Below are 15,423 nucleotides of genomic sequence, written 5' to 3'. Positions count from 1 at the left end.
TCCATTAACCCAAAAAATTTGAAACATGAAATTTCAACAATATTTTTACATCAATGATATCTAATTCTACCTAGAATTGTAATTAAATTTTTTTTACCTGTCGAATGCAATTTGTGATACAAAAATTACTGGATTTCTACTCAGCTACTAAATCGAATTTGCAAACGAAGAAATACTTCACGAATTTTTGCATCAACTTGATACAGAATAATTTGCATCGAGTTACAACCACAAAAAGTTGTAAACGATGATTACATATTCATTAAATGAATATTCAAAAGGAGAAACTTGTCCTCATCGTGCTTCAACGATAATATTTCACACATTTTCTTCATATCATGTGAGGATGTCAACTGAAAGCTAGACAATCAGTTTGAATAATTTAAACGATTTGAAAAATTTCCATGTATTCCTAAATCTTCTTTCTTTTTAAACAATGATAAATAATATAACCTAAATATATTTTTATAATTATTCAGATTCTTATATTCTAAAGAAATATATATTTAACATTGATTTTTATATCTCTTATTTTTCATCTTCAGAAAAATGTTCTCAGCATAAAATCCTCTATAAGAGAAAATTTATTTCAATACGGCATTTGCTATCTTTTTTATTACATTATACGTGAAAGATGACGAAAAAGATAAAATATATCCTCTCAAAAATCTGAAACAACGTTAAAGATGTCAATTTTGTTATTTTAAAGAACAAATATCATTTTATTTATTCAATTTCTTCCATATAAAACTCAATGGAAAGTAAAAAATTGAATTAATCTTTTATTTAAAATTTTCCATTTTCCATTAGATAAATAAAAATATTTTTTAATTATTCAAGCATACAAAATTTTAATTACCTCATTCTCAAGAATTTTCATTCAGTCCAATTACTTTTTATATCATTGTAACTCGGTGCAAATAATTTATTCATCCGACGAATTTTACATTTGAATAATAAATCAAATAATTTATTTTCATGAAATATAGGGGGCACAAAAAATATCTTTACCTTACTCGTCAAATAAATCGATGACCGTGAAGCAGATTTTAAGGTAAGAAACGAAATAAAATAATGATAATAATCATAAAGAAATCTAAAATTTATGCAAAACCATTATTCACACACACAAACACATCTTTTTTTTATCAGCAATTTCTTTGGGATAGAAAAGTTTGATAAAGCTCCGCGAGAAATTTTTTCTCCCGAAATACAAAAGGTAATCTTCTAGTGCTTATTGTAGAAACTGAGGTAGAATTTCAAATGTTATCAAATAAAATTTAACGTATTCAACAGGATCTTTTGTTACTGGAGGAGCAAGAGGGTTCAGTGAATTTTAAATTCGGCGTTATATATGCCCGCGAGGGTCAGACATCTGACGACGAAATGTTGTCGAATGGTATCTATGTCTATATGTATTTAAAAGAAGAAGAATTTATTAAAAGTAAATTCACAGTTTGGAGGTGGAAAAAGGGCTGATCGATCTATTTTTGTGCTTACAGAGAAGACAAGCCCAGAGTTCGAGAGGTTCTTAGAAATTCTAGGAGAGAGGATTCGCCTCAAGGGGTGGGATAAGTACAGAGGCGGTTTGGATGTCAAAGGTGAGGGCGCCTACTTTGCTTTAGAAATATATTCAAACATTTAAAAGGCATATAAATTCGTGACTTTAAAAATTCTTTCATTTCCAGGTGACATGACTGGCAAAGAGAGTATTTATACAGTTTACGCAGGTCATGAAGTTATGTATCATGTGAGCACCTTATTACCTCATTCTAAAGACAATCCTCAGCAATTGGAACGGAAGAGACATATTGGAAACGACATTGTCAATATTATTTACACCGATGACCCTACAGTATTGGATACCTTCAATCCCAATTGCATAAAAAGCCAGTTTACTCGTGAGTTTTAATTGAAATAAAGTCATTATTTTTAGAGATAACAGTATCAATGGAAAATCATTTCCAATGTTATTTAACCTGGAAATTGAAAACAAATAATAACTGGAAGAAACCTAGATTTGAAAAAAAAAAATATATTCAGTGGATCCTAGGATAACCATAAATTCATAGAAATGCCGAAAAAACTGTTACCAAATTTTTTTTACTCGAGCTTAAAAAGCAGTTGGATACATTTTTGCGATGACTGGATTTGCTTTCAGATGTATTTGCCGTAGTGACAACCACCGAGAATGGACAGGGTTGGCGAATCGCAATTTACTGCGATGAAAACGTGCCTCTATTCGGGCCAAGTTTACCCTGCCCTCCAATATTCGAGGACCCCTATAACTTACGGGAATTCCTTCTTGTGAAACTGATCAACGGTGAGAAAGCTACTTTTGATACTCCAACCTTTTCCCGGAAACGAGAGAGAACTTTGGACACTCTACTTCGAGACATGTATCAGGAGCATACCCAAGATAGTAAAGGAAACGTAAGTTCTGTACGTATACAATACTAAAGGTGAATTAACTCGAGTAGTTGACCCTAGTAGAAGTTGTGAGGATTTAATTAAGATACTGACCACGAATAAAAACAACATTCTGGTCAAGATAAATTAAAGCATTGAGTTGGTTTGTATTGAGTAAGACTGCAAAAAAATAACTTCAATGTAAATATTAGTGCTGGTAATAAGCGTAATTTTAATTTTGTTATTAAACTTGGTTATTTAAGTTAAACTTTATTATTTGATTATAGCCTGAACTCCAGCCCTAAGTTTATTATTGAATTTTAATAAAGACCTAATTCTTTAGATAAATAAAATTATCTTTGGGAATTATTTTTGAAAAGTTTCGTATGATAATTTGAAAAGTTTTCAAGACAATGAAATATAATTTCTTTGTAGGTGTAGTTTTAGCTTAGAAGATGCTTCAAGTACTGGTGATGTGTAATTCATCATTTACGTAAATTACTCCACTGCTAGCAATGAAATTTTTCGCTGTGCTAGAAGACTAAATTGTTAAAGTTTACCAATTTATTTTTCTATGTCTCTGAAATGCTAACAAAAATTGCCGGTTAAATTTGAACTTCTTAGAAAGTATTTCAATAGGTTTTAAAAGATAAACATTTGATGAATTTTCAAATAAAATGTAACATTTACAAATAAATTTCTTATCACAGATTTTTATATGGGCCGTCAATGACCCAGATTGCCAGCGAAGGGTTCAATTTCGGAAATGTCAAATAACTGTGATTGCACAAAAAAAAAAAACTCGGATTGCAATCGACTGAAATGTTTTAGAGTATGAACTTTCAGTTTAAATATTTTTTATTTATTTTTTTAATTTTCGCTTCAATGTTCAAAATCAAAGTGAGATAAAAAAGTAATCCCTAAATCTGTGCCAACAATGTCTGTCTTCCTTGACAAGAGAACGTTTTTAAAAAAAGTTGATAAAAATTAATGAATATTGTATTTTGTATATAAAAATTGAAATAAACTAAAAATAATTCCCAAGGTTAACATTAAACATATTTTGTAAAATTCTTTTCTATTTAATACAGATAATCTTTCTCATCGTATTTCACACAAATTTATTACGATTTAAGTACTTCTTTTTATTATCCAACAACCATCGGAATTAGTGGATACGATGAAATATTTTATAAGAATAAATATATCTATAAACATTCAAAATAAAATATAAAAGTGGTTAGAATTAAAGAAATATATAAATTTAAATAAACAAATAGTTTTTCGTCAAAAAAATCTGATATAAGTTGATTCAAGTTGGGAATAATATTTCATTTTCCATCTATCTTAGTTCCAACTGTCCACCTCATCTTGGTTCATTTATCTCATCTTCTGAAAGAAAAAAAAGTACCCTATCGATCATCTCAACACCATTGAACCAAGTCGACTTAGACTGCCTTAAATTTACCTGACTAGTTTTATCACCACCTCGATTTTATTTCTACCAGGGAATGGTCCTAATAATATTAATGCAGTGCTCTACATAAAATATGTCGTAGTAAAAATATTACTGCGAAGATAGAAACTAACATGTCCAGATGTGAGATAATTCTTATCAGGATTATCAAATAGTCTGCTTATATCATATACAGTCTGTTATAAATTTCCTGCGTAGATAATAATTTATCGATTTGCACGACTATTTATATATAATTAAATGTACCGCCTACTGCTTCTAGAGTATGCTGAATCGTCGTGCACTTTCGGATGTAGTTGAGACTCCAGGACGTAGAAGAGAAGAGACAAGGGCTGTAGAAATGGTACGAGTTGGACAAGCTCTCAAACTAGAAGCAATTGTTCGAGGTCTTGCTCCAACATCTCTAGCAACCGTTGGTCCACTTAAACCAAGACCATGGGAGCCAAGATGTATATACCCTGACTTCCATCATGAGTTAGTTTGCGGAGATGTTTGGTCTGAAAATAAATTAATTCTTGCAACTGAGAATGGAACCTTTTTGGTTGAAGGTTAATAATTAATTTAATAGTACTTCATCCAACAAAACAATAATTCCTTTCAGTTGATTTAAACTTATGTGACTCTAGTACTCTTTCTCTTTTAATAGTGAAACATTATTTACAAATAATGACCATGTCAGGGACCTGTTGGAGACATATTTCATTTATTTACACAGAACTAAATTAATAAATAATTGAAATAAATTCACTGGTACCTATGAGAGTTGTTGGAATATCTGGAGCAAAGTTAGACATAGATGATGAAAAAGGTCATGTTAAATTCATGATTTATGTTAGGATTTCTGATGATTGTTCTATTTAACCAACCTGAATGACATTGAATTAAACGTCAATAATTTAAAATAATCATCAATTGATTTATTCTATTTATTAGCTGGAAATATCATTGCAAATAAATTACGTCAGTTTCATAAAATGCATTTAGATATTGAGCAGAATCATCAGAGTATCTAAATAATTGTGACTTCATCATGACAGGATGAAATCAGTTCCAGAAGCAGTGTCATGATGGTTTTTCCACTCTTCTATTACTTTTTGAGATAAAATAATGAATGTGAAAAACAGTTTGCATGAACGTATTATACTCTGGTTTTGAATTACCAGATAAATTAAGTAATATGTCATCAATTTTAATTGATACCATCATAAAAAGTTTCACAAGATCACATGTAAACAGTCTAGTATTTTTTTTAGAATCATTTGATAAAAACTAATTCTATTTTTCCACCAATAATCAATCTCCAAACATTTGATTTTACTCATCAATAAAAGTTTTCAATATTTTTTCATTTTTTTTTTTCAATATATTACCACCATATATAGCTAATCACCATAAAAAAAAAGTGGAAAAAATTTCATAAGATTACTTGTAGAATCTGAACCTCTGAACATCCTTTTTTTTTTGTAAAAAGGATTATCTAAAGTGTAAATTTACGAATCATTTTAATGCTAACCCCAAGAAAAACAGAATGATAAGAATGAAATACATGTTGAGTTGTTTTCTGGTTAACGATACATTCAATTTAGAATAAAAAATATTATCATACTGAAAGAACTTTTTTTTCTTCTAGATGGATTCTCAGATAGACTACTTTTCGATAAAACTGTTCAAATAAAGCAACTAAGTGTTGTTGAACAACATGGAATTTTACTCTTCAGGGCAGGTGATAAAGGCAAGGAGAGCAACGTTTACGTATATCGTCTATCTGAACTTGATGGTGATGGTCCCACAAGTATTGATTACAATTCCTTTGAGGAAGATGATGAAGATATTGGCAGCTTTGCTTCAACTGCTTCTAATCCGAGTACTTCTCGTCCGCATATTGTTAGGACTCGATCTCACGTGAAAGAGCGTAAATTAGACAAGACTCGAGGATCTAATTTCTACAGTATTACGAGACCTGGTGGCTCTCATTTGCGAATGGTAAGTGAGTTATTAATGTCTACAAAATATCTTGTCGCATAATGTATAATGACAATAATTTACGGTGATTATAATTGATAATTACTACGGTAATTAGTTTTATTACTGTTGGAAATAATTATTTATGAAAAACAGATTATTAGCAAGTTATAGCAAGATGAAATATACCGTTATGTAATAAGATAGTAAATAGCTAGTTTCATTGAAACTACTATACAAAAACTTTCAATAGAGTTGAACGAAATAACAGTACAAGACTACCAGTTTATTATCACAATAGTTAAAACAATATTTATAATTACGATAAGAAAAATATTATTACAACCTAATTATTCTAAATAATTATTGATTAAAATAAAATTAAAAACTTGATAGTTAATTAAACTAATTTAATAAATTGAATAATCTTTTTTTAGTACACAAAAATAATTTTCTTTTCAATAAAATTAGTTATCTGAATTAATTTTCTATATTATTATATAAGTTAATAAATAATTGAATTACTGAAACTAATTTTTTTTAATAATAAGAGGGACGTTATGAATAATAAATCGATCAATATCGGAAACAATTGACTTCAAAAACAATATTTATTTCGTGACAATACTGTAGATTCTAGATATCAAAAAAAATATTTCTTTTATTATACTTCTACCCTAAAGTATTTTTTCATTCAATATTTGTATAACACCAAAAGGAGAAACCAAAATAAACCTACTAAATACCTATTTTCGTCTGAAAAATGATTAAATGAATAATTGATATTATTTATCATGAATGTATAACACGATAGATCTGTTTATAGAGAGATTTACAAGCCTCTCGAGACAACAGTTGCTGACGTATGAAGACGGATAGGGACGATCAACCCTATTAAGCTTTATTATATTTTATTTGTTATAACATTTTTGTAAACGTCGAAGAAATAAATGTAAACGTAGAGAAAATTATTTATGTTTAAGATAAAATATACCATATGGTATATTTTATTAGATCATATGTTCTAAAAAAAATTTTTTTAATCTTCCGCAATCTTTGAAATATAAACATGAAACCACTTCACAAAAAGGAGAAATGAGATATTCATCTGTTTGTATGTCAGTTTTTTTGGAGCCATCTGCTCCATATTCATGCGAAATTTCAAATTAATAACTTTGATAGTTTCAAAATTAGAACACTGTGAGATACTGACGAATAGATATATAGGCTTTATGACAAAAACATGAAAGTTTTAACGAGTCTCGAAAAAAAGTTTTACACTGATGTTTTTTTCCTAGTTTTTATTGAAATTAAATACCCGATCATTGCGACTTTAATTGAATTATTTTCATTGTATTTAATAAAAAAGAAATTACCAATATCTTCCTCATTATTTTATTTTACATTTAATAAATTGACATCAGAGTAAGGAAAATCGTTTTTATGAATTAGAAGCAATTACTGTTGAGATTTTTTTAAATAAAAAATATGATCTTAATCCTTTCTATTGTTATCTCGATAATCTTTAATTGCTATTTAGAAAAGTATCATTTAATTTTTTCTAAATAACTAGTATTTTTAATTAAATGAAAAAAATTATTAAGTTAAATAGATATAAAATTAATGAAAATATTTTCCAGTGTGTCGTTATAGGAAAGAAATTAACACTTCTCCAATGGAAGCACAATGCTGCTTGGACTACTTGGTGTTCATCTGCTGACACGGACACCATCGATGGATTTCGGTTTATCAAAGAGTACAACGCTTCGGAGCAACCTTCTATTGTTACAATAATCGAGAGCACAGACTCAAGAAATGAGTGGATACTCTGCTGTGGATTGAAACATCATTTCGAATTAATTTCTGTTGACGGTGCAACTAAATCACTTCATATGGAAGCAACAATGAAACCTCACATTGTAGCAGCCTTAGATTTATGCGAGGATGAAGAGCCAGAACTTTTACTCTGTTATAACAATACTTGTCATTTTCAAAAACTATCAGAGAACACGGCTGCTTCTACAGAATTCGATTTTAACTGGAATTCAGTGCCAATTGCTGTCGCTTGTGCCTTTCCTTATGTTATTGCATTTACAGCTGATACGATGGAGATCCGTTTAATAATTAATGGCAATCTTGTGCATACTATTGCAATGCCAAATCTCACACTTATCTCTTCTAAACGAGATATCTATTTTGCAACAACTGCTCCAGAATTTATGGTATCCAAATGCGAGAGGATTCGGGTTGATTCTAAACCTAATGACAAAGAAGAGAGAAGCAGTAGTCCACCATCTTCTCAGTCCAGTTTAACAAGTGAGATTTTTTCGTAAATAATTGCACCTTTTAATTACACTTTTCTTTACACTAAAATTTTACCACTGAACATAACAGATTTTTTGTTATTTTTTTTTTAGCAAGAAACATTTTTGAAAATTATTTCTTAAAATTGAACGCTTGAACGACAATTGAATATGGATAATTGCGAAACGTAATTTCTAATTATTCAAATTCAACAATCAATAAATTATAGATAATTAATTTTAGAATCTAATGAATATGCATATAACATTTTGTTCACGAGAAATCTACTAAAATAATTTTCAGTTGAACATTGTGATTAATGCAAATTAATTTTTAACTAAAGTCTGACTATAATTTGATGAAAATTTCAAAAATTACGTATTGATATGAAAGCTAAAACACAATGATCAAACAAATTAATAATTAAATTACATCAAACTATATTATACGTAAATAAACTGACAAAATTTTTCAAGCTCGATAAATTTCGAGGTATAAATATATAATTCAGTTTTTATCGATCATCCTAACATATAATTAACCCTGTCACCACCACTGAAGGGTATGATGGATATGGGTAAGATTGCCTTTTTATATAATAAAGATGTATGTTCGTATCTAGAAATGATTATATCTTGTATAACATCAATATTTTTCTTCAAGTATCATTTATAATATAATATAATACCATCAAGGTAAAATTAAATAAGCTCGAGCTTTTGGTATAAATAAACTGGGTCAATGACACCGATGGTAAATAATAAAATAGAATTCAAGTTCAATAGCTGTCTAATTAAAAAATTTGTAACTACTTTAATTATCAATAACTTCAATTTAAAAAAATAGAAAAAGGCAATTTAATCCAATTTTATATTTTACTATTATACTTGAGATATTTTCCTGCACTCAAATTTAATTCGTATCACTTCTATGTTCAATTCAACATTGGTTAGTAAATAATAAACAGTATTTGTTTTGCTCCCTAGACTCGCAGAGTGATTCTAAACCTCTAAGGATCTACCGAATTCCACTGCACACTTTATCAAGGTCAGCACCTTCAAATTGTACTCAAAGACGTTGTCCAAGTCCTGTCGAGCCAGAAATAGTAAACGCACAACCTCCGAGTGATCCTAATTTTTTAAGTGTTGAGCCACATCGATTATTAAGTCGATCTTGCAGTAGCAGTCCAACACCTAACATGGCTGCTTCATCAGCTAGCACACCAAGTAAATAATCAAAAATATAAAGCAAAAGTATTTGAAACCTTTTCTCTACTACCCAAGTGGTGGAATCGATTACCATGTAAATATGGTAAGATTTTGCTGTCAGAATTTTTGATTGTCTGTATGGGATAGTAGTAAAGTACAAGTGATTGATATGAGAGACATTGAGGAGGAAAAATATAAAATGTTATAAGAAGCGGTGCAGTGCGCTGTTTTCTCTCTGATTTGCAGTCACAACAAAAAAAAAATACTTTTTAAAAAAAATCTCTAGATCCTTCGATTACGGTTTATCGGGTATGATTAAAATGAAATATTGTTAAACACGACCTTTCGTGTTCATTGTAAAAATGTTGGTGACAAATTATTGAATAAATCCTAATTTATGTTCTAAAACTGTCTCATATATATTCCTCCTTCAAATAGTCACTAGATTTAGCTATAATAAAACTCCAAACAAATTTATAATCATAATTAAGTTATGAAAAATAGTAAACAAATCATCAATATTCATGACAACTCCCTAAATCTCATTTTTTTAACCAAATAAATATTTTAGATTAATATAAGATCTAATTTGCATTAAACAGTCATCAACATAATAAATTATTTCTTTTAGCCATTAGAAAAATTAAAAAAAAAAATAAAAATACCCTTTTACTTAATCAAATATGGTGTATCTATTCTCAGGACTTTGTTTTAATAAAAAAAAAAACTAATTTCAGTAGAGTGTTTTATGAATGTTTATATAAATAAACATCATAAAAATGGGGGATCTATTGCAATAATTTTAAGCCGAAAATATTGAATGGCTTTGAATGTGCGGCTTTAATATTTTAATTGAAATACTTTTTTATTTCGATTGAAAAAAAATTTATTATCAAATGGCTCGATCTGATTAGTGAGAATTTATGGATAAACCGAATTTGTAAAATGAAAATTTATTTGGTTACATATTATTGTTTATTCCTACATTTCCAGCACAAGCTGAAGTTTAGCTAAAAACTCGATATCTATTTGTGCAACGAAACTTTGTATGTTTTGTCTGTTTGTAAATATTCCAATATCAACCGGAAGCAATATATGTATACCTATGTGGAGGAAATGTTTCTTTTAATGTCAACATGGAATTAATTATGGTATCGTAACTAATTATCATTCAGTAGCTTACAGATTCAACATGTCTAAACTAATAACAATATGTTTAAAGGACACTATTTATTTAGAGTGTAACATTGATAATATTAAATTGAGATAAATCGTATAAGGATAGATCTCGCAAATAAAAAATATTTGTTGTTTACTTACGTTGAAACTCCGATTTTCCTGAAATTTTTGGAGTAAAGCCTTGAGTGATCCCATATATTACAAAACACAATTACTTATACACACTTAATTACACACGTTTATAGACTAACACGCTAAATCACAAGTATAAACTAAGGTCAAAAAAATTAGACACATAAAAAATATAAACACACAAATTTTCACGCTATGAACACTTTGTTGATTATAATGCATTATTTATTCTTGTTGAATGACTTTGACTTATTGAATTATTGAATTTCAAAACATATTTTAGTAGATTGATAAATATAAAAATAATCACTCACTCACATTGATGATGAACACGAACCACTTACGACAGCCATTTTTTTGGCGGGAATAATGACGCCGCGAGCATTGACATATATTCGGAGTTGATTTTAAACTAATTATTGCATAATTTTATTTATGATAGGGCTTATTTCACTTCACTATTTATATTTTTAATATAAATCAACTTATTGACTTTTATTTTTTCATTGTTACTCCATAAACAAACTCCAAAAAAAATGCCGGTTGCATAGCGTCATTGAAAAATCTAGACTCCGTTACAGTTTTTTATACATTTCTTGTTTTGTAGATTAAGTTATTATTATTATTCTTCATCAAACTATTTTAAAATGTTTATTTCAATACTTAAATAGCAAAAACAACATAAATTCTGTTTTTTTATGCAAAAAAATGGGCTTAAATTAGAGAGCGTTGAAGGAACGTCTTTTCGGAAGCTGTGCCGAAAAAAAAATGCGCGCAAAGGGTTGCTATTTGTACTGCCCTCTATTTTTTCAATGCGTAAAAAAGGTAACTCATCAAATTTTCCCACCATTTTTTAAAAATGATAAAAAAATTAATAAAATTCAATGTTATATCTAAGAAGTATTCGTTTTCTTTTCAAAAATACTTTAATTAATGTATAATAAATTATAAACAATTTTTTTTATAGTCCAAATAATTAGAACTCTATAAATATTTCGAATGATATTATTTATTTATATCTTCTATGATGGTAACTATATTATTCTATTCAATATTAAATTAAAAACGTAAATAATCTAGTAATTTATATACTTGAAATAGTTGATGATTTTTCAAATTTATATTTTCCAAAACACGAATTTGATCCATCATTTTTATTATTCAAAAAATGACAATACATAAAATACTAATAAAGCTCTTATAAATGAGTATATATTTATATACCAAAGTATAATATATTTAATTATAAAACCAGTAATTCATAATTATTTGATAATACTATTATAACAGGTTTCATATCAATAAAAAAAATAAAAATCAACATGGTGATGTATAATGTATAATTGTGATAGTATAAATCATTCTGCCACATCCTTTTTTCAAGGCTTAAGGAGTGTTCTTGCAGAATTTAAAATATTAAAATCATTTTGTGACTCTTACTCCTTTTTTTCATTTCTACAAATGGCTGTTAAATCATCTAATGAAGCCGAATGAATGTAGAAATTAGTACTCTCAATATTATATTTACTATACATAAATATTGGAAGCTTATCAGCAAGACAATAGAATTTCCTGGTTTTTGGTTCGATGATGATATCATTGGGGAAGACCAATGTTTCTTCATTCTTAGCAACAATTCCTATCAAAAATAAAAACATTTGTTAATCAATTATCTCATTATTTTAATAATTATATAAAATGACTTTTAATTTTGAAATGCTATTATAGATTAAATAATTCAATGAATTACATAAAATACAGATTTTACTGCTAAATACTTACGGAAGTTGTCAGGATTAAGTTCTTTTTTTGTATCCCAACAAGCCACTGCATTTTTATTGACTAGTGCAAAGTAAATAATTCCAGTTTCAGGATCATACATAGAAGACGTTCCTTGGGTCATTGGTCCTTTATTGCCAGCGATATGGAATTCAGTCCAAACGCGAGGATCAGCGAGTGCAGTTTGATTTTTTAGAATACTTGTAGATACATAAAACTCATGAATGCCAGCCATGGAATGGAAGTAAAGAGTCTTACTGCCGTCTTCTTTAGGTGGACTCAGAGCTAATCCAAAAACTCCATCAGTCCATTGGAAGGTCAAGCCGCTTACATTGAAATCACCTGAAATATCTTGCATTTAAATGTGATCGGATTAGATTTAATATTATGCAACTGATATTACTATTCAGAGGATCTATATGGAAGTAGTTGTGCGAAATTCTCCAAGAATCATTTTTTGCCAAGCTATAGACGACAAGTCCATAAGCTCCTAAATCTGAATTGTAAACGTAAGCATCAGAACAGTTTTTAGGATCAACATCAATCACGGTGTCAGCAAAGAAAGTGTCTGATTTAATGTCAGAATCTTTAAACGTGTATTTCAAAATAATCTGAAAAAAAATAAAATGGCAATGTTATTTTATTCAAGATAAATCTAAATGATTATTTTATCTGATTCAATAAAACGACTTTTTTATTCACAATACCAAATAAATTTATTTGTTTTTACCTTATTAGTTTTCAAATCGATTGCAATAAGTTTTTTAGGTTGTACTTGCTTAAACTCTCCAAGAATATCATCGACCCCACTATCAACTCCCCATAATCGATCACACGCATCAACTCTGACCCTGAGGATGTTGACGAGGGCATCAGGTGAATGGATATCATTGGATTCCCAGTCGGGATAAGGATTGAGTAATGGCGATGTATCTTCTATAATAGTAGAAAAAATTGTTAATAGATAGTTGGAAATTCTAGAAGGTACAAGATTAATGAAAATGACACTGACTAGCTGAAGCAGCATCGCTAAGGCTGATGTAATTCAAATTAGACGCAACTCCTTTCTTCCAACGTGGTACGGTGATGAAGAGTTTATCGCCCCAAACATTCATGCCAAGTGGCACGTTGTTACCCTCAATGTAATCGTCAGAAGCTTTGTAAGCATTGAGCACTGAATCATTTGGGAAGTTATAGGCCACTTGTTTCCATGAAAAAACTGTTTCAAAAGGATCGCAGCTCACTACTGAGAGAGTTAATAGCAATGACAAATACCACATGATGAATCTGGAATAATAAATAATTGTTAATGGCACGCCTCAATAATAAACTTTTTATCTTATTTTATTCGATTTTTCATTGATTACAGGTAACCAAGTCCTGCATACATTCATTGACTATTCAATAGAACATTGTTATTGTCTGCTTATCGACCAGCCACACCTTTATTCCTGCGAAATATATTTATACGATAGTCTTCGCTAGTTATTTTTCTGAATGTCGAATTGTTCTTGAATGTGTTAACATCCGCACTCGAGTTCATTTAAAACGAGGATGCGAATCGCATGTATTTTTTCTGGTTATGAAACTGGTAATTAGAAGGTTTAATTCACGAGCCATTTTTTATCAGACATGTGGGTGAATAGTAAAGAGAGAAATAAAATGTTTGGTAACTAGCTCTTTACTGATGACACTCTCGATTCTCGAGGACACTTTCTCTGTTTGAATTTGCATGGCAAGTACGGAAATGTAAAACTAATAAGAAGAATGTTTTTCTTGATAATATTCGTTTACGTAAAAAGCAATAATTATTTCACAAATAAAACTTTACCTATAATCAATGAATTTATTTCAATTGTTTTAAAAAAAATTGCACAAGTATTTTCAGTCACAATTAAATCTAAATATAACTACTTCAATTACTTTAACAAATCAAATTCTTAGTAGAGTAACACATTAAAGTTTTTTCAAATTCATTTAAATAAAAATATTATTTTCCATAAAAATGTGTGATGTTTTTTTATTTTAATGTTGAATTGATTACATAAACATGCAGAATGATATTTAAAAAGTTCAAAGAAAAAAATCTTAAAGAAAAGAATTGCACACGAATTGCAAATCACAATAATCATAAAAATAATAATATATCTAATAAATATTGAATAATAATTGGTAGAATGTGAATAACTGAAGGTGAATTGTAATAGAGATTGGTTTGAAATTAATCAAACAGTACTCACGTATGGATTAAATTGGAGAACCAGACAGCCTGGAGAACGGCACGACCGTGAATGCCACCAAGCTGCAATCAGATCTCTTATATACTCGGTCATCATGGATGTCAGCCACACACTGGGGATCAAAGTATGCTTGGATTTGGATGTGTCCATTGATATTTACCAACAAAGACTGGTAGCACCTGTCAACTATCAATCTTGTTAATGACATAATTAAAAAACAAACAATTGATATTTTTTATTATTAAAAAAAATTAAATATTATCAAATAAAAATATTTAAAAACTTACCAAAACAAGTGAGGTGTTTTTAGCTTATTCGTTCGATATATTCATCGAGGCACTAAAATTAGCGGAAATTGTTTAATAGCATTGGATTTATTACTATGACTTGACTAGAAGGATTTTTTTTTATGTTTAATGAAGGTCTTCTATTGTAACTATGTAGAACTTCTCACATATTTCTTAAGTTTAAACTTTAATCAGTCACAATTATAATTATGAATGAATCAATCCTTTAAATCCTTATCAAATAAATACAATCACTTTACTTTTATCACGTTCATTAAGAAATCTTAACGGTAATTAAATATTTTATCGAGTTTAATAATGTAATTTCCGTTTATGATAATCTTATTATTTACTTGCATAGTTGAAACTCAAACTTCATGTCTATTTTTGGCTTTCATTATGTACTAATAAACATTATTTAACAAAATGAAATACAATAAAATCGA

The 15,423-nt window shown here is 28.8% G+C and overlaps 2 protein-coding genes across 9 annotated transcripts in view; one reads left to right on the top strand and one right to left on the bottom strand.

Annotated features, from left to right (window-relative positions):
- LOC118072403 (GTPase-activating Rap/Ran-GAP domain-like protein 3) overlaps positions 1–9,639 on the top strand; it is a 35,141-nt gene extending 25,502 nt beyond the window's left edge. For 6 of the 8 annotated variants that reach the window (XM_035092259.1, XM_035092253.1, XM_035092261.1 and 3 more), the window contains 10 exons: positions 990–1,054; positions 1,153–1,219; positions 1,297–1,399; positions 1,503–1,601; positions 1,689–1,901; positions 2,162–2,442; positions 4,149–4,434; positions 5,517–5,869; positions 7,489–8,164; positions 9,139–9,639. In XM_035092259.1, coding sequence (XP_034948150.1) covers positions 990–1,054; positions 1,153–1,219; positions 1,297–1,399; positions 1,503–1,601; positions 1,689–1,901; positions 2,162–2,442; positions 4,149–4,434; positions 5,517–5,869; positions 7,489–8,164; positions 9,139–9,386 — 2,391 coding nt within the window. In that variant the 3' untranslated portion in view covers positions 9,387–9,639. Of the gene's footprint in view, positions 1–989; positions 1,055–1,152; positions 1,220–1,296; positions 1,400–1,502; positions 1,602–1,688; positions 1,902–2,161; positions 2,443–4,148; positions 4,435–5,516; positions 5,870–7,488; positions 8,165–9,119 lie in introns of all 8 variants that reach the window. The other 2 variants (XM_035092258.1, XM_035092260.1) reach the window with 2 other exon arrangements.
- Positions 9,640–11,867: 2,228 nt separating this feature from the next.
- yellow-c (L-dopachrome tautomerase yellow-c) lies at positions 11,868–14,881 on the bottom strand. The gene is made up of 6 exons (XM_035092381.1): positions 14,691–14,881; positions 13,463–13,737; positions 13,181–13,386; positions 12,854–13,061; positions 12,454–12,792; positions 11,868–12,310 (listed from the first exon to the last, which is right to left on the bottom strand). Exons 2-6 carry the CDS (start codon positions 13,728–13,730, stop codon positions 12,108–12,110), a joined length of 1,224 nt encoding a protein of 407 aa, XP_034948272.1. The 5' UTR covers positions 13,731–13,737; positions 14,691–14,881; the 3' UTR covers positions 11,868–12,107.
- Positions 14,882–15,423: the final 542 nt, after the last annotated feature.

The sequence above is a fragment of the Chelonus insularis genome, unplaced genomic scaffold (assembly GCF_013357705.1).
Source record: "Chelonus insularis isolate UGA/USDA-ARS -01 unplaced genomic scaffold, ASM1335770v1 contig_93_pilon, whole genome shotgun sequence".
Classification (NCBI taxonomy): Eukaryota; Metazoa; Arthropoda; class Insecta; order Hymenoptera; family Braconidae; genus Chelonus; species Chelonus insularis.
The sequence above is the reverse complement of the archived record's forward strand: the minus strand, read 5'-3'. Positions and strand labels throughout refer to the sequence as shown.